Here is a 23480-nt window from a genome sequence, read left to right on the forward strand (position 1 = left end):
AACTCGGGAAATAATCAGAGTCAAGCTTAGCTTGACCACTCTGTAAGGAGTCAGCTTCCTGGAACCCCCAGGACTCTTCTCCAAGGGGTTTAGTGTCTTTATCTGGTATCCTGCTGTCAGTTCTCCTCATCCAGACCAAATGAAATGTCCGTTGTGGACTCAGATCTCTGCATTCAGGCTGAATGCATTTGTATATGTCTTATCTTGGGCCCTGTAACGCGAAGCAGCCCGAAGGAAAGTGGGCTGAATTGAGTAGGTCTCTGTAGATTTCTCCAGTTACTTTACATCACACTCACTTTCAGTCTGAGCAGTTAGAATCAAGGACTGGAAGCTTTAAGATGACCTGAGTTGTCCAGATGTTGTCTAAAGTTCATATTTGGGGATGTGAGACTTTCTAGGAGTGTATCCATGTCTCCTGAGCTATGGTTGCTCTCTTCACATTGATTTTCTTAGAGTCCTTTCTTTAGCAGGCTCCATCCCTTTGCTCTACTTGAGCTGTTGCCTCTGCCTAGCCTCCTCTCTCCTCACATCATTACCACCCTATACATTTTTTTTTTCAAATGGGCTGTGTGTATCCCCAGGGGACCATGTCCCCTCAGTCCCAGGTCACACAGGAGAGCTGGCTAGTGTTTCTTCCCATCCCATTCTTGTATCCAATCTTACTTTATTTTCCCTGAATATCCCACTCTGTAGTACTTTTTGTCTGGGGGTATTTATTGAGTTCTGATGTGACATCATCATGCATTTTTGTATTACTATTTTTATATAACTTGTTTTTGATGAAGCTGCCTTATTTCTCCATCTAAACTTGTGGTTCTCTTAGTGTATGTCTGTTTAAAGTACAAGAAAAAGCCATACCCTGAGGTTTGTTTGCTTTCATCATTAATCTGGTATTTTATTTATTTATTGGGCAGTGCTTGGGATTGAACCTAGGAACTTGAGCTTGCTAGACAATTGTTCTACTCTTGAACTGCATCCTAAGTCCAATGTTCCCAATGTTTTGGTTAAATAGACAGGCATGAGACATAAGCATTGATATTCTACAAAGTTCCCTGGTTCATTTCTTTGGAAGCCAGGGCTCTTTAATTACCAAGGCAAATTAGATTTTTCCTTGGCACAACAGTCTTCATTTTCCTTGTCAGTGACATTCTAGGTGGAGTCTTGGTAGGAAGTGTTGGAGAGTTATTTGTGGCTGGCTAGTTATGTGGCCTTTAGTCCATGGCTGACTCCAGTGATATTTCCCACATAAGAGGAGACAGCATTCAGCTCAAATCATCACTAAACAGAGCTGGGAATGTCTTACATTTAATGAACTACAATCCCCTAGGAGGGAAGTGTCTTGCCGATGCCACACATGAGATCTAGGCCTTGGAATAAGAAGCTAGGGCTCCTGATCTTGAGACTGTTCCTTTCACTCTGCCATGCTGGCTGTAGCCACTAGGATCAATTTACTAGTAAACCTTACCAGGGGCTCAAGCATGTGAGAGATTCAGAGACATATGAATGACATTAGAGGAACTTCAAAGTCTAGTTGGGGAGCAGGGCATGTTACAAGAGGAAACAAATTGATAATGGGACTAAATAAGGAGATGACAGGGTCTAATATGAGAAGGACCGAGAAAGGCTTAAAGAAAGACAGATTCTACCTCATGGAGGGATATTTCCAGGAAAGGGTGAGTGTAGCCTGTCCCTTGAAGGCTGAGGAGACCTGGAAGATACCATGGGAAGGAGTCATCAAGTCCCATAATTTGCCTGCCATCATAGTCCATCCCATGACCTCCTACCTTAAGTCCACTGCCCTTCACAGTCAGGCAGCACAAATTTCCTGTAATTTAGAGGGAACAGTGGGGTTTCTCCATGTTTCCATCTGAGTTTCATTTGTCACAGCCTCCTGCAATTGAGCCCATTTAAAAGTTTTCTGGCTTGCTTTGTTTTACAACACTTGGCAAACCTAATTATTTGGCCTGAGCAGTTCACTGGAGCCACACAAACATGGTTCAAAGGTGATGGTGGAATGTGGTACAAAAAAGCATGGGGGTGGTACAGAATGCCCACCTCATCTTCCCAGTGGGACAAAGGGATCAGTTGCTTGGAGGGGCCAGAAAGGGAGTACAAGCCCATGTAAATGGAGGGCTGTGCCATTGAAAGACAATAGACTTGCAATGTACAGGATCCCCTAAGAGACTTCCAAGTTATCCCTCAAGCCAGGAAAACAATGACAGAGAAAGTTTAGTAAGAGCTCAACAAGGGAACTAGTCAATGGACTTTTTCTCAGAATATCTCTAGGATGTAAGTGCATGGTCCATTCACATTGCATAGGAGAGCCAATTGAAGTTTTGTAAGCCTCCAAATGTATAGGTTTGGACCTAGAAGGGTGGCTTCAGGTCTTTGTGCATAGCTCCTACCCTTCTTGCCAAGCAGCCCCAGCTGATATTTGGAGAATGATCATGCCCTAAGAATGTCCTGACTTGGGGATGTTGCATTTAAAAAAAAAATGCCAATGCGGACTACCTGTCCTGCACTAGGGCCACTATTCAGCAGTACAGTCCACTTGCTGAGCCCTTGGCCTATGAAAAGAGGTTTTTCTAGGATGAGCACCTGGCTTCCTGCAAGGTTTTAAAATGTAGTTAAAAATCCTTGGTTTTATGGGTCAATTTCTAGCTGAACAATTGTCTCTCTACAAAATTCCCTAGATTAGGAAGACAATAGGTCTTAGAATGCAGAGTATCTTCTCTGAGAACAGAGCTCCAAAGGGCCTCAGAGGGCTCAGTTAGTAGAGCCATGTGAGCTTGAGGACCAAAGCTCAACCTCTAGCACCTACATTAGAAACTGGGTGTGGCAATATATACCTGGAATTCCAGTGTTGGAGTGGCAGAAACAGGAGAGTCCCTGGAGCTTGCTGGCCAGCTTACTCTAGCCATATCATTGAACTCCAGGATCATTGAGAGACTCTGTCTTAAAAAACAGAGATGGAGAAAGGCATCTGATGTTGACCCCTGGCTTCTACATATGTGCATAAGTACATACATACACACACACACACACACACACACACACACACACACACACACACACACACACACACACACAGAGGGTCAGAGCTGTCACACATGCAAGTGACTTAACTCTAAGATCCCCTATCCTCATGCTCTAGTGATCTGAATTACCATGGGCAGACCCAGGCTTTGATTCTGGCTTTGATTTTAGTGTGGTCTTGAACACAAAGAAAAGGGGACCAGAACACCCCTGCAACCTTTTAAGCCCTGCCTCTGTGTCCCATACCTTGTCCTCACAGTGTGCTTGCATTTTTTACAATGCTGCACAGGATGTATCCTGACCATAAATTGTAGTAGAAATGGATTATGATCTGATTGTTCAGGAATGTCCTTAGAAGGTGACTATGTCCTTAAGAAACATACTAAATGTTGTGTTTAGTGTAAAATCACAATCCCAACTGTTCCTTGCCTCCCAAGGTTAAAAACATACCATATTTCTAAAGGGTCTGTCAGGACATTCTTCATTGGGTACCTGGATTGTACTAAAAATCCATGCATTTTCCCTTTATCTGAGTTTCAGAGAAATATCGTGTAACCATCTGGAATACATATTAGGATTCTAGGAGCTTTTGACACAATGGACTCTATGGCAGATAGGGTGTTTATGGATGAGCTGATAATGGTAATATTAATGATCCTTATTTGTATAATATATGGTTTAGGAAACAACTTCTTGTAGACACAGTTAGATGCTAGGCTTGTCTTTAGAAGGCAGAATCAGTGAGGTAAATATTAATTTTAAAAACATAAATAGCAAAGTGAAAACAGAAATGAAAGTATGATTGACATTTTCTGCCAGTCATATTAATTTGAAGCTGTTTAGGGGGAGGGGGTAAAACAGAAAGAAGGTGAGATACCAGACAAAACACATAAGCTAATAGGAACTCGGAACCCAAAGTGAAAATGTAAGCCAGTGTAGCGGTAACTGGGAGAGTTTGATGTGGGCTTTCGGTGACATCCACAAGAGGCCTGACCCCATCTCTCTTTTCTGTTTCTCACCCTGGGCAGGTGGCAAGTCTCAGGTTCCTAGGCAGCATGATCCTTTCTCCACTCCTTTGGATATCTGACAATTTGTAAATCCAGGAGGAAGCCTGTGTTGCCAGGGCTGTCCTTAGCAATCTCATGCACACAGCGTGAAGTGATCCAAAGAAATAATTCACTGGTTAAGTCTGCCTAGTACCATTCGGTGGGGTGATAGAAACAGTGCCTTAAATGCCCTTGAGAAATGGGCAGGATGAGCTATTGGGGAGGCCTGTTTAAGAGCATATCTGAAATCTTAGGAGTCAAGAATATCAAGTAATGTCTTTAAATGATCCAAATGGAGGAAAATCCATGATGAAGAAAATCTCATGTTTTTAAAGGATGACCCAATAAACAATGGTTTCATGCCAGTGTTTAGCCATGGGATTCAACAGGAATGAGAACAAAAATGGCCAGCAGAAAGCTAGGGCCTTTGGCCACCCATGTGAACCCTTGCAGTGTGCCAAGAATAGTGTCTGACATCTTAATGGAATGGGGATTTTCCTCATGAAAATATGAGAGCCCTGGTGTGATCCATGGTAAAAATCAAACATACACGATAATAAGCCATGTTAGTAGGAAGTCTGTTTCCAGGTAGCACACATTTCATTCCATTCCATTTCACTGTGTCTTTGTTAAATGTGTGAGATGAGAATTACATTCCCACCATTTACACTGATGGTTTTAGACACACAGCTCAAAAATATCAACACTAACCTTAAAATAAATAGATAAGGATGCTCATATATTAAGCACCATTGCTCTGTAGGTTCTAGCTGACGATTTTATTAAGGATGCGGCAGGAAGGAGACAATCAAGGATAATTATAAATTCATAAATACATAATTCATTGGCATGAAATGATTTTAATGGGATGGATGCTGGGTTGTCTATTTCTTCAAGAAAATAAAGGAGATGCTCTGATTAAAGCTCATAATCTGGTCTCTATGAAATACTTGCCAAACTGATGGGGTGCATTTTCTTCTCTGAAACTACCTTTGATAAGAAACACATTACAAACTCATCAGTTTGGCTTCCTGTTAACAAAGAGACAGCAGCCGTCTGGATCATTCTGGATTCCCAGTGAAACTGCCACACCATGTATTCTCCAACTAACGCTATGCCAGTTTGACAAGGGGCAGATGAATCCAGGAGTTACTGTGCAAGGGTTTAAATCTATGCGGCAGCTGACGGTTGAAATAATCATCTGTATATCGCTCTGAGCTAGCTGGGGAAAGGTTGAAGCTGTATATTTTCAACATATCTACTCTAATGGTTAATCTGTTGTCTTGTCCGGGCTCTCACAGGGTGGACCAGCAGCACATACTGACAGCTTCAAGGAATTACTCACAGTAGACAGGTTTTGCCTTGACTTTCAGAGTACCTGGTGGATGAATCTAAGTTAGCTTGATCGAAAAAGGTGGAACTTATCTGACTCAAGTCCTCCAAATATGAAGAAACCAGCAGGGCCCATAGCAGGTTGGGTCATAGGGACAATATTATTGTCACTAAATGACCTCTATCTGTCCCCAAGTCCCCGACTGTGTGCTTCAAGTAGACCCTGACTCTTAATGTATTGCTTGCCTGTTTGGGCAGGTGGGAAAGGACAGTGTCCTTTGGACAAGTAGGAAGCTGGACAGATGTGCAAAGGGACCACTGCAGGCATCGACACAGGTTTTCTGCCAAGGGTCAGTTAGCTAATACCTCGAGCTTTGTAGGCCATATGGACTCTAATGAATTATGAAATTACTCAACACTGTTATAGAGCCAGAGAAGCTATGGACGACAGGTAAACAAATGATGGTGCCTCAGGTCACAGACAATTTCATTTATAGATACAAATATTGGGATTTTATTTTGTTTTGTTCTTGAGACTCTCCATAGAGTCCAGGCTCGCCTCAAAGCCATGACCCTCCTGCTTCAGCCTTTCAAGTGTTGAGATTGCAGGCCACATACCCTGCCAGGGCTAGCTCACATCTTCTTAATACTTTAGGAATTATTATCCTTATAGTATTTTCTCCAATTGTTTAACAATTGTGGGCTGTACAAAAACACGTGGCAGGCCACTGTTTGTTGACCCTAGACATGAGAGAGGCAAGAAGAGGCCATGCTGGTGCCAGGAACTGAACAGCCTTCATCTGCACTCTAAATGACAAACACAAACATCACACACTAGGGCTACAAGCAAGAATTAAATCTACCTTTGACCTGCAAGCCTCCGCATCTGGTTAGCTTGAGGAGTAAGGTGAAGAGAGGGGAGGGAAGTGCACTAGCATTGAACTGTTTTTGTTGAGCTCAGTGCAAGCCCTGCCCCAGTTTTGACTCAAACAAACCGAAAGAAAGTAGTCCTCTTCCTCCTGTAGCCTTTTCAGGCTCCTCTGGAATCACTCAGGGATATTCTTGCATTTCTCATTTCAATTGTGTGCTTCCTCCTCCAACTCCATTGTTCCTGTCTGGGTCTTATTGTTGAGAAGCTAATACCTAGTGATCTTCACCTGAGGCTTCTTTGTACTTGAGGTAACAGAGACAGAAAATAAGAAAGAAATAAAAGGCAACCAGATCTCTGAAAGGAATTTTCTACTGACTGCTGAACAGGGCAGAGTGATGGGCAAATAATTACAGCAGGGTCAGAGTTCGGGGAAGATATATGAGTTGAGATTCTAGATACAAGGCTATCTGAGGGACACGCTCTCCTACCGGTATGCAGGGATGGGACATGTGGGTACCATAGATGTATACAGTCTATCCAGTTTGATTCTAGAGGAACCGTTATTCCTATTTATATAAGGAGATTACAGTGAAGGCCACATGGATTCTGTTAACATATTCACGTAGTATTTTTGTTCTCTTTCTCCCATGTAGGAGCTGAATTTCTTCATTACTCTATATTGATGGACTCAAACTTACACAATTCAGGTTTCCTACGCACTGAATAGAGCCAGAAATATACCCTGTGATTAACTTCTATGTAACCTATTGTTCCTTAAAGTCTCCCTTCCCATTCTTCTATTAGCACCACAAAAGCCAGCAATGGAAAAGCACCAACAAACCCTCCTCTCTCTGCCCTCCCAGCTCTCCATTGGGCGGGTGTTCCCGGGGCCCATTAGTGCAGGGCAACCACCTATTTTCATTTTATATAATGACATATTCTTTTAATAACCTATACCCTCCGAGTTTTCCAAATAAATCTGTTTCCTATTTTTTCAGCTACAGGTTGTGAGATTGCCCAGCTGGATAATGTAAAGGAAGACGTGGCTGTTCAGTGTTAGAGAGCTTTGTATGTTGGAGACAGGATGGTTGAGGGGTGACATCCTTCATTTTCCCATTACTTGTACATTAATATTTGGCATAATCTTTCCCAACTACTTTCCTAGAATGATTTTAGTAGGGGTCCCGTGGAGAGTTCTTGGTGATGCCACCTCTGATTGTCAGGCCGGATATTCTCATTCCAAGGATTATGTCTCAGTCCCCTGTACACTGCCCTTCTCGGTGTGCTTATCTTAGCCATCTTACTACTCAGTCCCTCTGATGGGCTTCTGACTATTCCCATCTACAGGCTTCATCCTGTATCAACAGCCATGTGTGAGTTAGGACAGTCATGGTACCCAACTCACACTATGGGTTATCTGTCTGGGATTTATTATCTTTGCTTTTCTCTCATTTCTAAAGGAAACTCCCTCACTCAGTTGCCAGGCCTAAGTATATGCCAGGCTGCCAGAGTGAAGCATCCTTCTGTCATTTAGGATCCATTTTCCTCTTAGGTCCACATTATAAGACCCAAGAGTTAATTTGTCCAGACTTCTTGTTGGAGAGCAGCCAGTTACACTTCAGGGAACTCAGTCAGTCAGGCAAGGAGTTTCTGTCCACCAAGGTGAATCTCATTGCAGAATGATGATGTTATTGGGGATTCCATGGTTTGTCTTAGAGGAAAAGCTAGGAGGCACCCTGCTGTTACCCTCTACCCAGCAATTGTGCTTTCACTGTTTATCCTCAGTGTTAGCCAGGCAGCAGTGACATAGCGAACATGTCCCCTCTGGAAAGTACCTGTGTTTCACCTTTACCACAGAGAAATATGACACATCACATTATATTCTTCCTCTTTTTATTTGTTATTTTTGTCGAGTGGGTGGTATTGGAGGCAGAACCCAGAACATCACACATGCTAAGCAAGCACTCTACCTTTGAACTCTACCCCAAATTCCCAACACTACACTACACTACTACAGAAATGTCTGATGCATGGAATTTAGATTTAGATCAAGTTAAGCAGTGATGTCAAAACCAAGATGGCCAACTAGGCCAGCAGTCTGGGGTGAGAAAACAGTAGTGTAACAATGAAAGACAGAGACTTGAAATGTGAAGAGTATTGAACAGGACTCTCTCCAGCACGTCTTAGGAGCTAATAGCCCTGATCCTGCTGTGAAACTGGTTTTGATGTGTGTGTCTATGTGTGTTGTAGTGGAGAAAGGGAATTCTCTATATGTTTGGAGATTTCTATACAAAGGAGATTGTCTTCTGCATTTTCAGATGTCACCTCTCCAGAAAGTATTTCAGGAAGTCAATGGAGGGAAAGAGAAAGAAAAGACCCTTCTCTTCAGCCATGAGGGAGAAGCCTCCATCCTAATACAAAATGATGGTTGCGCTTAGCACTAAAACCAGTTGGTAACTTTTGTAATGAACAATTTCACTAGGGATTAATTTCAATTTTCTTCTCTCCGTATTGTTCGGCAGCCAAGGCTGAAGCTAGAGCACGCTATCACAAAGACCCAATTGTGCACAAGAATGCAACTCCCAATTCTCGACATGTGCCCAAGCCAGGTGAAGGAGTGCTGGGCTTTGTACTAATGTTGCATAATTGCCTGGTACCCCCTCAGAGTTTCACTGTAACATGCTAAGCTCCGTTGAAGAAGAGAGAGGACTACTGTAGCTTTCAGCATGCATTTAGCTTGTTTGGGCCACAAAATTTGAAACAGAAAAGCCATTAAAAAAAGGATAATCAGTAAAACAACGACCGATCCACTCTCCAACTAGCAGCTTGTGCCCTGACTTCAGTAGGAAGCCCCTTCAGCTTGATGTCTTTGTGTTCAAGCCACTATGCATGCCATTTATTCCGAGTGACTCCAGTGTGAATATGACATTACTAATGATCTGCTAAGTGTGTGCAGATGTGGGTTACTCCAGATGTGGTGATTAATAACGTAATGGAGATAGCTGTTTGACTCATGTTTATGAGTTGTTGCCTTTTATTACTTTTCTGAGTTTATTTGCTTTGAGCTATTTTTTTAACCCCAGCCAACAAACCCACCTTTAAATCTCAGAGCTTCATCCCCCAATCCCCTCCTAAATCTCATGAGGAAAACAGGGAGGAGGGAAATGCCCCTGGCTAGAGGGGACTGCTGGATTCATCCCATGTGGGTATCAGGCTCCTTGGGCAAACTGAAAATTATAGTCATCGCCCCTTTCAAGGACCCCTAGGAAAGACATTGTGGACCCCACCTTAATATTTGCAGCTTAGAGAGGAATACAAAGGCAGGGATTTCTTTTTAAAAAATCCAGTAAAATATGTGATCATTTTGAAGTAAACCCAGGCCCCTGGCCAGTGTTTCTGGAAGATGTTGCTTTGCTCTTGCTTAAAAACAGAATGCTGATGAGAAGTGGAATGAAATGTTGTTACAGATGTTCAGTTCTGCATTAAGGCTGTTGGAATTACCGCCACATCTTAAATCAATTCCCAGAGCATTGTCTGGAGGTTATGTCACTGAAATAATGAATCCTCTTTAGTCAAGAAAACGCAAACATGTTAAAACATCATTGTAAGTTTAAATTAAACTCCAGCACAAACCAGGGGATCTGAAGCCTCATTAGACCAGCCTGACATTTTTCTAACGCTGACTCTTCTCCCCAAACTGTAAAACTGTTAGATTCAGGGCCTATTAGACAACAGAGTGCTGGGAAGTTACAACAGAACATTAAGTGTTATACTTAGGGATGTGCAAAAACAAGCCCTTGAATTTTATGAGGACTTGGAGACTGGAGAGAGTTTGCCTCCTATAAAAATTCCACATTAGATTCCCGAACTTGTTTGTATTTTAAAGAAGCTGGTAACTAAGGTTTCTCTAACGGAGCATGTCTTCATGCAGCTCACTCCACACAGAGGCAAGTGGAAATGCTAGGAAGGTACATTGCAGTTAGCCAAGGCAGGTTAAATACAAGGCTTCGGGTATGTGTGCTCCTGAGGTAATGGCTTGTTACTTCACTGTGTTTGTCTTTCATGAAAGTGAGTAAATTACATTCCATTTTTATTTCTCTCTTGTAGTCATAGAAGCCATGAAACAAGAATTCTATCTGAGAGCTCAACTAGAAGTTTTTCTAGATCTGCTTTTTTAAAATATACAGAAATTGATAGAACCCATAGAAAGGATAATAATTAAATATATTTTATGTCCTAGTTAGTAAAGAGAATTTATCCCTGCTCCTCTTGTGAGACCTAAGCCTTGTGTAACATTCTCCATTACACAGCATTCATATATTTAAGCTGAGGACATTATCCATCCCAGCTCTTCAGGGAACAGATTTCCAGGCTCCGAATAAAGCTTTGAACATGGTTCCATTGAAGTGAACAAATCCCAGTTTAAATGCACTATGATTATGATGGATGATCTCTCAGAGTCACAATGAAAATAAATAGTTGCCTTGCATAGAAGCAGGCATAACACTCCTTCCACAATGAGGTGTCTCCCCAGAGCTGGCTAACACATATTAACTTGCAGATCTCCCATCTGAAGAGCCATGCCAGCAAACAACAGTGACTAGGTAAAAGGAAAAGGATGCTTAATCAAAGAGGATGCTTTATTAGAGGCCCAGAGCTAATGAGGAAGGGAAGGTTAAGCAAAGAATCCGGCAGAAAAGCCAATCAAAGTGACTGATAGAGACTCCATAATTGGCCACAGCCATTGTAACATGTAGTGGTCTTGAGTAAAGCTAGCCATTGTGGACCATTAGATCAAAGACCTTTTGGAGTACTGCTCTGTAAGCTTATGAAAGAAGAACAATTTATACCCCCCCATAAACATACTCATGTACTTAGAAATAAAAACTCCCTTTAGTAGTGTGCTAGCAACCATCCAGGTCACCCTGCTGCAGTGTAACAGTGGTCCATGTTAAAAGGTGGCCTTGGATTATGCATAGAATCAATGTAAGACTCCCTTCTCCAGCCTAAGAGGGGAAATGTAAAAGTATACTTAGCCATGTGTGTGAGCACGTACACACACTCACACTTTAGCCTGCCTTGGATTGCTTTGGATGCCTGCCCCCTGTCCTCTGAAAGGAAGATGAATTCAGGTCAAATTCAGAGTGCCTGTTTGCTGGCTGAGAGATGCATATCAAGTCTAAGTGATTTTTTTTCAATACCATTTATGTGGCTTGTATTTATTTCCTTTAATCTTTTAAGTGCTGTTTAGTCTCAGTGTGATTTGCTGTGGATACTCATTTCTGATAAGATGTGATATCCTCCCAGCCACATAGCCCCAGCCTGGAGCACTAAGTGACTGATAGGGTCTCAGCCTGAGTGGAGCCTAGGGTGGGAAATGAGGGTGGGAGTGGAGGGGGGAGCAGGTGGGAGAGGGAATGGGTTGTGAGCCTTTGCAGGTCCTTTCTGGCCTTGATTCTATCTGGTGTTACTCTCACCTTGTCACACCATTTTCCTCTTGCCTTGGGTCAGTTCAAATGAGGTAACCCCAAACTGACAGTAGGACAGAGGCTCAGCTTAAGAAGTGTGGCATTCTGAAGCAAATTTGGAGGTTGGTTAGACTGTTTGAATCCCATTGGTACTGTGTGTCCTAACTGCCTATATTTATTTAGGGCCTTCAGGGAAGTGCTGTAGGGTGCATGTTCTATTATGGGTCTTCTCAACAATAGCAAGCAGCTGATCGGCTCATACATATTAACATATACCAAGCTTCTCTTGATGTTGTCTCTACTAATATTTCTCTTCTTGGCTTTAAGGTAACTTCCATACATTCTGAGTTTCAAGGCTACTTCCTCCTAGTCATAGGACAATGCAGCTATGAGAATCCCAGGCTCCTATATTTTCCTTCTCGATATTACAGTTGTAGCCTGGACTGTGTGAGGGTGGGGAGAGCAGGGCTAGAGTTGTGTTGCACATGCCCTTGGGTGACAGGATGGGCAAGTATCTGCTAATTATCCAGCAGCGCTCTTGAAAAAACCAGCATGGCGCAGGCTAACCCATCTCCAATGCTTATTAGTGGGTCTCTTTGGGGCAAAAGCAGCACAGTGTGTTGTGTTGTCTGTGAATAAAGCTTTACATTGCTTAGTGATCTATGTGGTCTAGACATTTGGAAAGCAAGTTTATGGTTTCCAGGCCCTCTCTGCTGCCCTCCATCCCCCATCTGCCACTGCATCATTAAGAGGTATCATCCAGTGACAAACTCCTCCTTCATTCCAATGCTCTTCTCCAGCCCCGCATACTCTCCCTGGTGGCAGCTGCAAGGAAGAGAGCTGAGCTGGGCTGGGGACTCTTGAGCCCTCATGCACTAGTGTTACCAGCCCTGTGAACCATGTGAGTGAAACATGAGCAGCAAAGGCCTGGAATCCCTGCCTCTCTTCAAGGCTCTTGTAGTGGGTGCAAGGATTGGGAAACCAGTTATGTTGGTTCCTTTGGAGAAGCAGGAGGCAGGCTGTTAATCTGCTACCTCAAATACAACTCTATTTCTGATTTTAGTTACAAGGAAATCCATTTGATTATTCAACCAAGCATAGTATTAACTCTTAACCAAAATTAACTCTTAAGAATAATGATATGTATTTTTATATGGAGATAAATCACTGTTTCTCATTCTTTCTTACACCAGTGCATTTCTAGGTGGTTCTAGTCTGTTTACAGTGCATGCTCAAGGGTTGATGCATAGAGCAATATTGCTTCACTCTCCTCTCAGCTGGCCTCTCTCACTAACGCATCCTGTCTTTGTCACTGGGCCTCTAAAGACAGCCCTGATTCTAGTGAGTGACTGAGCCTTGAATGTGTGTCCTTTGATATCTTGCCTGTGTTCCCCAGTCTGCCCTCAAACTGTTCATAATCTCACAAGCTGCCTGTATTTGCAGTTGAAGATGAGCAGCCGCCAACGCTGTCACCCAAAAAAAAACAACGTAATGGGGGTATGAGGAACTCACCCAACTCCTCCCCGAAGCTGATGAGGTAAGACATCCCCCCTCAACCCCAGCATGGTCACCTTCCCAGCTCGTACTCAGGCCTCTCCACCTGCCTAAACCCAGGCCTAGACCTTCTTCCCTAGGCAGCTCCATGGGGGAGGGGAGAGAGATTGTTAGATGGCTTCTTAAAGGCTGGAGTATTTATTCTGTCAGCTTGTCAGCAGTTAATGATAGAGCTGAAAAAATTCTGTCACGAAAAACAGTTTGAAAAGCTGTTTGAAAAATACATAGGCTTTAAAGTCTTAGCTGTCACCATGTCCTGTCTGTGTGTAGTTACTAAACAGCAGTGGCACTAATGACGCTGGGAACCAATCAGAGGGACTCTGTGGTTAGTTTGCCTTCGGCAAGACTCTTTCTGCTGGAGTCCCTCTGAGGACTGGTTTCTGTACTTAAGGCCATATGTGAGATGTATCATCACAATCAAAAATGAACCTGAAGATTACCTTCCTTTTATCCTGTCGATGGAAATCAAATTTCTGTTAATTGATTTTGACTGAGAAAAAAAAAAGTTTAATAATCCGTGGGCTTGCCAAAGCAAAGTTCAAAACTAATCCAGTTCTGCTAAGGTTAAAAGCAGTATTAATTATGGAGCCGATTGCCCTTCCTTCCTTCCTTCCTTCCTTCCTTCCTTCCTTCCTTCCTTCCTTCCTTCTTTCTTCTCTTCTTTATTTTCCTCCCCTTCCTTCCCTTTTCCCTCCTCCCTCTGTCCCTCTCTTCTTCCTTTTCTTCCTCTTCCTTCCCCTTTCCTTCTGTCCCTTCTTCTTTCCCTCCTTCCTTCCTCTCTTTCTTGGCCTATTTCTCCTCATTCCCCTGACCACTTCTAAACTATGACATCAGCTAATAAATAGCAAATAAAACACAATCTCAGTACAACTCTACAAGTTCCTGTTTGGGCAAATTCTTCTTGTGTCACCTTTAATTCTTTGAGTGTCTCCCAATCCCACCAATCTATTTTCTCAGACCTCTTAACTCTCCGAAACTTTAATGAAAAGGAATGACTTCAGGGCATGGAGATAGTTCAAAGGGTTAAATGTTTCCCATACCAACATAAAGACCTGAGTTTGATACTCATAATCCATGGATGCTGAGGAGGAACAAGGAACAGAAAGTCATGGGTAATCCGAAGACCAGAGAGAAAGAGACAGGTAGATTCTTAGGGCTTGCTGGTCAGCCACCCTGGATCACGTGGTTACTTTTAAGTCAGTGAGAGACCCTGTCTCAAGAGAAAATATGGAAGGTGCCTGAGAGGTTGTCCTCTAGTCTCAGTGTGTGTGTGTGTGTGTGTGTGTGTGTGTGTGTGTGTGTGTGTGTGTGTGTGTGTTATATAGAGAGGGAGGAAAGAGACTGAGACATGTACTGGTCTTTCTAAATCCTTCCTCTTCTGGAAAAATATCTTGCTCCCTGACATTACTCTCCTTTTTCATGGAAGTAGACCCCTCTCCTTTTTTCTTTTTCTTTTTCTTTCTTTCTTTTTTTTTTTCTGAAATGGAGTGTTGGTTATTTCCATCCCTACTTATCCACTGCATTCCTGCCCCACCTATATCCACCTATCTGGGACACAGATGGGGACATGGATTCCCAGTGGCAGATCCACCTGGCCCTTTCTCTCCCCCTTGTCACAGGTGCCTCCCCTATGCAGCCTTGCTAGGGCACTCCTGATTTACATGCATGTTTACAGTTTACGAGAAGGAATAAAATGCACCAACTGCCAAGCCCCTGGGTTTTATGACACCAGTTGTCAGCCTAGCATTCAAGTCCTATTTACTCACCTTTAGGTAATCGGCTTATCTAATGCTAATAGTTTTCTCCATTTAAAGGAGAGAAAAGCCCGAGTGCTTTCTTTTGCCTAAATTTAGAGAGGCAAATAAATAAATAAAGAGGAATCTGAAAAATGTGAAACCTTGGGAGCCAAATTCCCTGTCCCTGTTTGCTATGTAAAGTATGACTGGTTGCTTTGATCTCCAGTAATAATAATTCTGAGGAGTTACACTGTTTTCATATGCTTCAAAGCTGTGTCAAAGTTTGCTGCTTAAGGGTACTTCTTTATTCTGTTGGCTCTTGGGTACCAAGATGACAGGTCTCCTGTAAGAGGTGGAGGCTTTTTTAAGTCGTAGCCTTCAGCAAAACATCAAATTACCAAATCCAGGGTAACATACTTCTACACAAATGCCTTTCCTGTAGATATATTATACCATATATATTAAATACTTTAGTGTTACGTGCTACATTTTATGTGCAATAGAAAGTGATGGTTTGAGGTAGCCTTGGGGGGACTTTTTTCCATAAGCAGAAAAAGCTAGTGTATACCGTATCAAGTATGGTTTTTACAGGACTTTCTGCCCGAAGGCCTTTGTAAATAAGTAATGATCAACAGATTGGCTGTGGGTTTTTGAAAAGCATGCCCATGTCAGTTTGCATGATGGGGGAGTATTTTCAAAGTGGATCTTGCTTTCATTGCCTGCCTGAGAGGGGCTGAGGGAGACAGTCATCCCAAGCCAGAGCTGTCTGCTTCTTAGTACATCAGAATAGCTAAACGGGGGTCAGGTGGTGAGCCCAAACTTGCCAAGCTACAGAACTCAGGCTTCTCATGTTGGTGCCTATGGGCTGCTGATCCTGCCAAAGTTATGGCCATCTGATGCATTATCTCACCTGTCCACAATGGTCTCCATCACGCCTTCACTGAGACACGGGATCCCGTGCATGTCAGGATGTTTGAGATACTTCTCTTTGTCTTTGACTTTTTTTCTCCCAGGTGGCTGACATTCTCTATCTAAATGCTGGAGAAGCAGGGCCAGAGTCTCTTCTGGGTCCTCCATTTTCCTTCACATCCAGTCTAGCAAGAAAGGATCCAACCAAAGGGCCTCCTGGTTGGCGAATGTATAGCACTGTTGATGAGGCTACTGGTTCCCTTCTTTCCAGATCCTACTTGCCTTCCTATTTCCTCCTACCTCTTCAAACACCCTTTTTTTACTCTTTGGAAGATGGGACTCCCTGGTCCTATTCCTTATGAACCCTCCCCCCAAAATCCATAAAGAAGCTAAAGACTTATTTGAAGTGGGCTTTTCTGGTATGGTTCCATGCCTTACTTTTGAGCAGAATCAATCACTCTGAGTATGGGCAGGTTTTAGTGGCCTATGGGTGGTGATATGAATAGCTCCAGAGAAACTCAGATCCCAGAATGGCTTGAGATGGTGTGTAATGTACCACCCTGGCTTCTACAAATAAAATACTCCCCTGTGTGAGGCCTACTTCCAAATCATGTGCTGGCAGGGAGTGTGGGGACTCTCCACTAATGGTCCCATCTCCCGTTTTTTCTGGTGTCAGGCTTACCCTGGTGATTTAGTGGCACTTCATTCTCTATATGATCATTACGTGAACAGCCTTGTTTTAGTGTGTGTTTGTGCATCTGAATATGGAGGTAGTAGATATTTTAGTCAGTCTGACAGAAACAACCTCACAGCCAACCAGAACCAATGCCAGTGAATGTGTGATGATAGACAACCTTTGGCACTGTACCCACTGAGAAGTGAGCCACAGTGGTCCCTGAGTCCCTTGCTCCCCCTGTCTGTCTATTACTCCCCTTCTTTGATGGTTTCTTAATCTGGAGTTATTAAAAGAACTACTTTCTTCCCAGATCACCACGCCTGTTGCCCAGTTCTCTCTCCCTAATGGGTTGCTGCTTTGGAGGGTAACCGTGTCTCTCCTCAGCTGTAAATCCCTAGAGTGCAAGAATTTTGTCTCTAAGTAGCTCAGTCAAAGGTCTTTAACTTGGGGCCTCACAGATCCTATTTGATGACAGCTGTTGAGAAAGTTAGGAAAGCAAGTTAAAGTCTGCTGCCTGCCCTGTGATGAACATTTGAAGGGGACTGATACGTCTCTAACCTCCCTGCTGTGCCCTACCCAGGAATATCTACCTGAATCAACTTCAGTTTGTCCACAGCCAGATTCAAGGAGTTGTTTTCCCAAGCACTTTCTCAGCTGACGAGAATCTGTACCTGGGCTCTCACAGGTGTCCTCAAATGGAGTCCAGAAAGGCTGTGTGTACCTCAGGTGCCTGTTTCCCTCCCAGAATAATTCCCATCCCACAGATGTTCCATGAGGGCCTACTGTGTTTAAAGTGTTGTGGGAAGTCTTTGAGGCATCTAAAGGATGGTGTAGTAGAGGGGAATCCAGTCTTCAAAAAGAGACAGGCAAGCCCATGCTGTGCTTGTTTATAACATCTGTGAACCTGGAAGTACTGCTGTCCCTCTGAGTGGGTGAGGCTGATTTTGTGAAGGTGGTCCCATTTGCCATCACTTATAGGAGATTCTCTACTGATTTTAGTTACCAGCTCCTCTGGTTCATGGTTGCCTGGGTATCATTTCCACAGTGCTGTGCATATAAACCCATTTATAACTGTAGCTCTCTGAGTAAGTAAGCTCGCATATGACAGATGGAGAAGCTTGGGCATAAAGAGTCTATCACATCTGGAGAAGTCTCTCACGTCATCAGAAAGATGGAGGAAACAGTGATGTGCTCAGACCACACTGTACATGGGATAGTATGGCCACGGTGATAGGTCCGTCGAGTAATATCATTAAAGTTGAAAATGTGTGTGTGTGTGTGTGTGTGTGTGTGTGTGTGTGCTCTAGCCTCCCAATCATGGAGGCTCTTGCCTCTTGTAGGTGTCAGGAAACCCTTGCAGGTGTTTAAGGAAGTGGTCCTCTAAGTTGGGTGTGGAAGGATCATTGGTAGTGGTATAAGGATGGCCATGTAGTCCCCCATCAGGGCCTTTCTGTGATCCATAGATGTGGAGAGGTGTAAGAGGGAGTCCACCAAACCCCAGCCTCTGTCAGAGCTTTCTGAATACCAAGGGACTCAGAGTTAACCGTTGACGTGTACATCAGGCCTGAGTTAGACAGTGATTCCAGGAAGGTCACATGGTATTTCTGACATCAGTTCTGAGATGTGAGCAAGGCAGAGAAGCACAGACATGATGATTCATGTGGGATGTGTCAGGCAGACAGTTTATACAAAGACATAACTCTCACCCAGGCTAGCACAGATAATTGATGATGCCCCAAACAGTGACATTGAGCACTTTGAAGAGCATCTCATGTCATGAGACCCAGGAAGCATTAGACTTCAGTTTCCTCAGAGGGAAAAGAATATGATGTGAGGGAACAGATTATTCTCTTGGGCACCAACTGATCATTAGGTGAAATGAACTCATCTGCTTGTTAAGTCATATCTCCTCTCTTTTGACTCATACCTTTTGTGGGGACCTTTTGTTAGAACTTCTCACATCAGCCCCTGCCAGCGTGACAGATTCTAATAATAGGAAATGGCAAAATGGCCTGGAGTCCACTCAGGGCTGGGGACAGAATGCCACTCTCATAGTTTTTCCACTGGGCAGAAAAAGAAGGAAGGCAGAGAGACAGGTTAGCTAAGTAAATCCATCCCCTAATGCACAAACTAACAGCATGTGACAGTCCCCCATGGGACTAGAGAAAGAAAACATCATGGGTGTCATGGTTCCCAGGTTTGGATGGACTTGACACAGGAATCAGGACAAGTCTGTGCTCAGGAGAAAGTCATTATTCTGTCCTTGCACTTCAGAAGCATCATATAGAACCAAGGACCATGTCTGTTCCCTGAGCCATTTCCTCAGTATAACAGCAGTAACCTCCATTTTCCTCTAAGGATGACACCTAGTAAGTGATACTGTATTCAGGGAAAATGGGAAACACTGATGCAGTTAGACCCAGAGAAGCTGAGAGGGTCCCGTGTTTTCCCAGGGTGGCTAGAACCTAGTGTGAAAGTTTTGTTTAGGTGGCTCCATGGTTGGAAAACAGTGGCTGGGTCCCAGAAAGTCACATCCCAGCATCAATGATGACAATCAAGAAGGTAGACTCAGAGTAGAAGGATTCTGGCAGCTATAGACTATGTAAGTCAAGATCCTCACAACAAAATGGAAAGTAATATTTACCAAGAGCTAAGTGGCACCCAGGAGTGAGAAGTATCAGGCCAGGAGCATCTTCTTACTAGAACCAGTGTTATGAGAGAAACTTGAAGTAATAGGACCCACCTTTCAGAAGCATTCATATTTCATACATCTTAATGAGTAGTTCCCTCACTAATAACATCTGTCTGGACCACTAAGGACATTATACCTGATCCCTCCATGCTGAGGACTTAGGGTAGCTGGCTCCAGGCAACTCCAGGCAGCTTTGATTGCTTAAAGACATACTTCATAGTCTCCCTTCCCACCATGATGCCTTTCTTAATGGCATATATTGTGTCTTAACTCAAATACACTGTTTATATGTGAAAAATATTAGAAAAGCCCAGAACAAGTCATCATAAAATAACAAAAGGAATGGGCTCTTGCTGGGCATATATTCTGGACTGCATAATAGGCCTAGTGATGCTCAGAGACCAGAGCTCACTGAATGGTTCTAGTAACCCTGGTTTGCTTACTCAGCATCCACTGTATCCTCTACTCGTTGCTAAAAATGCATGGGGGAGAAAATGCAAGCTCCCAGTCCTGTCAAAGCTTACCATTTAATGAATGAGACAGACACACAATTATTTGCTCTGAAGGAACAACTCATATTGTATAGGAAAAGAATCACAGACATCACAGAAGCCAAAAGATGAAGTCTAAGAAACACTCTGCAGTTCCACAGATGCTCTGTTGTTTATTGTTTGTTGAGGGACTGGCTCACATTTCACCCTGCTGCCCATTGCTGGGAGTCCACTGCAAGATGCCATCACCCTCTGTCTGTGGAGGATGTTTGTGGTGATGGAAAAGGCCTTCCCATGTGATGAAAACTTAGGTCCTAAAAGTTATGTAGGGAGAAGGGTGAAATTCCAAAGCTGTCTAGCAGCTTCCTTCTTTCAGGACTTTGTTGGGTTCCTTGTTTTTTTCATGTAAGTTTCTGAAGCCCAGTGTTGAACTCAAAGCCATACAGTAAACTGGGATTTGCTGTATTTGGCTGTAAGGGGAACTCTACTCTTTAAAATGTAATTCGACTTCCTCACAGCAGGTTTGCTTGGAAAGGGATTTGCGGTTTAGCTTTAGGCTCTTGTCTTCAAGGCAAGCTTTTTGTGTTTCTGCTGTGGCAGGGCATTTAGTTCACTTCCTGAGATTAATTGATGGCAAGTGGCATTCCTTGCTCTGCACACCCTCCAAACAAAGATCTTTTATTCTTCTCTTGAAGTCAGGCATGCTTAATTTCTAGCTGTGGACATCGGAGGTAAGAACTGAGAGGCAAGAAGCAAAGAGAGAAAAAGAAAAAAAAAAAAAAAAGCCTAGCTCACTGGGGCTGCTGTGTTATAAATAGTGGGCATTCCTAAACCAGCCTTCAGATCTTTGGCACATGACAAAGACTCACACAAGCCTTAATTGATTTTTGAGCCACTCCTTAGCACATTGTCTTGACAAGGGCTCACGGGGGTAATTTTCTACTGAGTATTCATGCAAGCTGTGCACTTCATGCATATCCTTGATGTTGTTTGCCCTCTCTTTACAGCTTAGGGCATTGTGACTTGGGCTTCAGGGGAGAGGGAACAGGACACAGCTGCCTTCTGCAGCAGGGAAGTAGGGAGCCCAGCAGGACTGGCTTCCGGTCAGTCAGACCTTGTCTTTCAAAGCCTTGTTCCCCCTTGCTCACAGTGCCACTGAAACTATGCTACTGCCCCCCACTATTTCCAATGCATATACATGGGTTGTGGGTATGGTGGGCAAATGACAAACTGTGGGAGGAAATTTTAGCATGGTAATATATAGTGTTTCAACTTATGGGTACTCTGTCATGGAGTAGGAAAGTCAACAGAAGTAGTCCTGTATCTTTATTGTTGGCCTTTTCCACTTTGTCTTTTTTCCTTTGGCCATAATCAGAGCCAACAAAGCAGGGCTAGATAGATTCTCATCCAACAGTAAAGAACAATAAACACTTGCTGAAGACAGATCTGCTGAGTTGTTCCCTGCATGTGTGACATGGCTTTGCTTGTTGTATACTCTCTAGATTGAATCTATTGCACAATGATTGTATCTAACATTCCCCCATTTTAGAGATTGAGAAGTTGAGGCAAGGTACAACTTGGAAAGTATAAGACAAGCCAAGATTTGGAAACATGCATTTTTGCTTCTGTGGTTAGGGTCCTTACCACCTTGTAAATTGCCTCTGAGGAAATAGGTGGTTTCCTGCCTTTATTGGTATCGATTCCTAAACACCATGGGGAAACAACTCTTTTGGTTCAGTTGAGCAGACTGACGGAACTAGTGAGCATACTTCATCTTTTCTCTAGATTAAGCTGTCACCTGTATTGTACTCAGATGTAGGTTAAAGTTCAGTAAACATCACCACTCAAGTAGAGCCAAGTAATGAGCAGCCAGAAGTTCCTTTTTCAAAGTTCAAGGTCAAGACTTCAGAAGGACTAATACTTTGAGTCCTTTGAGGAAAAGCAACTGTTTTAGCCATTCTTTCCACCCTGCTGATCTCTTGTCTCTCATGACTTTCCTGTGACTTTTTCTTCTGTCAATGTCTGAGTCTCAATTTTCACTCCATGTGGGAAAAAAGATCAAATTAGGACCCACCCCAATGATCTTTGTTACTATTATAAATAACATAACTCAAAATATGGTCATATTCTGAGGTACTAAGGATGAGGGTCTGAACATACAGATTCCACACCTGAGTCCACAACAGTGAGATCACAGTTATAGCTGTAATCCATCACATACACTCTATCCCTTTAAAATAAGACAAAGGCTCTGGCACACCATAAATGACAAACAGCCCTTGTATTAATTATGGAGCATCTTAGAAGAGTTGCAGATTGCTGTGTAGATTTAAAGAATCTCATTACATCAAAGGGACTAGTATTTTAGTGCTGGTCATTGGCTCCACTAGGTCTTTAAGAGCTCTTGGAGGCCTTTACAAGTATCTATCATGGCTGTCCTGCAAGCTGAAGATGTTGAGAAGCCTTGCTCAGAGATATTTCTCATGAACCTCCTTCACATGCATAGCAACCTGCCTGGTTCCTCCCGATCTCCCTGGACCACAGTTGGTTGGTGTGCTCAATGATGTATACATGGGCTCTCTTCCAAAAGAAGATCTGTAGAATTCCTGCCCCTTGAGATGCCCACCCCTCTCTTTTCACCTGTGCCAGGGGTTTCATGGACACATAAGCCAATGAAAGATGCTTGACATTGCTAGAAGAACTGACATGGCAAGGAAAACCATCCTATCTGGCCCAGAATAATCACATATTCTCATGTCACTGGGATGAATCACCTTCCAAGCACTTCCACCCCCTCACAGAGGAATCTAGGGAACATGGCCTTTAATGGAACTGTAAGTCAACCAGTCTTCAGTGCTTCTGACCCCACTCTCCAAAAACCTTCCTTTACCTATCTACTACCTTCTAGCCTTTCACAGCTCTGCAGTGGCCCAATCCTTCCCAAATCCTTTGGGCTACTTCTCTCCCTAAGGAGAACCCACTGCTTCAAACCTGAAGGTCTTCTAGGCTCATCAACATTAGTAAAGTCACCCATAATAACCCTAGTTCTTGTACCTTGCAAAAGAACTCATTTTCAATACTCTATTTTATATAACATTTTCCTTTTTTTGGAGTGGAAGCACAATGCAGGGTCTAGCTAATATTATGAGTCAGTCTGTTCTCTGAGTCAGTGGCTCATCCTCTGTTGATGGACAGTGCACATCTAAGAACCTTTCCTACAACTGCTCTGAGGCTTCTATGCGTTGGGTTAAACAATAACATACCAGACATCTCCAGCCATCACTTGTGGGTACCATTTTGTGGCTACTTAGACCTCATTTCTTTGAGTGGATTCTAATGGCTGCTGGTGGAACAACACTAAGACACTCACTTTTCAGAGCTTGTCAGATATTCCTATGATCCTTCTCTCAGAGCATCAACTGTTGCTTTATTGTTTTCCTTCCAAACTTCCCTAATACTACACCAAAATGGAAAAAACAGGTCCTTTCTTAAAGCTTTCAAATTGTCTTCCGTGCTAATTCGATGTAGCACATACCCTAATGTACCATGACCTTTGACCTATATATTTTTTTTTCCTGATATCTCCATTTGATATTATGACATCCTCTTTTCCTGGCTCAGAATAGGGGTCTCATGTTCTTTGATAACTTTACTGATTAAAGAGACCAA

General features: G+C 43.2%; 1 protein-coding gene across 1 annotated transcript in view; it reads left to right on the forward strand.

Moving 5' to 3' along the window:
* Window positions 1-23480, forward strand: part of Kcnma1 (potassium calcium-activated channel subfamily M alpha 1) — a 697898-nt gene that overhangs the window by 599846 nt on the left and 74572 nt on the right. Inside the window, 1 exon segment of the mRNA XM_035452632.1 lies at window positions 13197-13290. Coding sequence (XP_035308523.1) covers window positions 13197-13290 — 94 coding nt within the window.

The sequence above is a fragment of the Cricetulus griseus genome (assembly GCF_003668045.3).
Source record: "Cricetulus griseus strain 17A/GY chromosome 1 unlocalized genomic scaffold, alternate assembly CriGri-PICRH-1.0 chr1_1, whole genome shotgun sequence".
Lineage (NCBI taxonomy): Eukaryota > Metazoa > Chordata > Mammalia > Rodentia > Cricetidae > Cricetulus > Cricetulus griseus.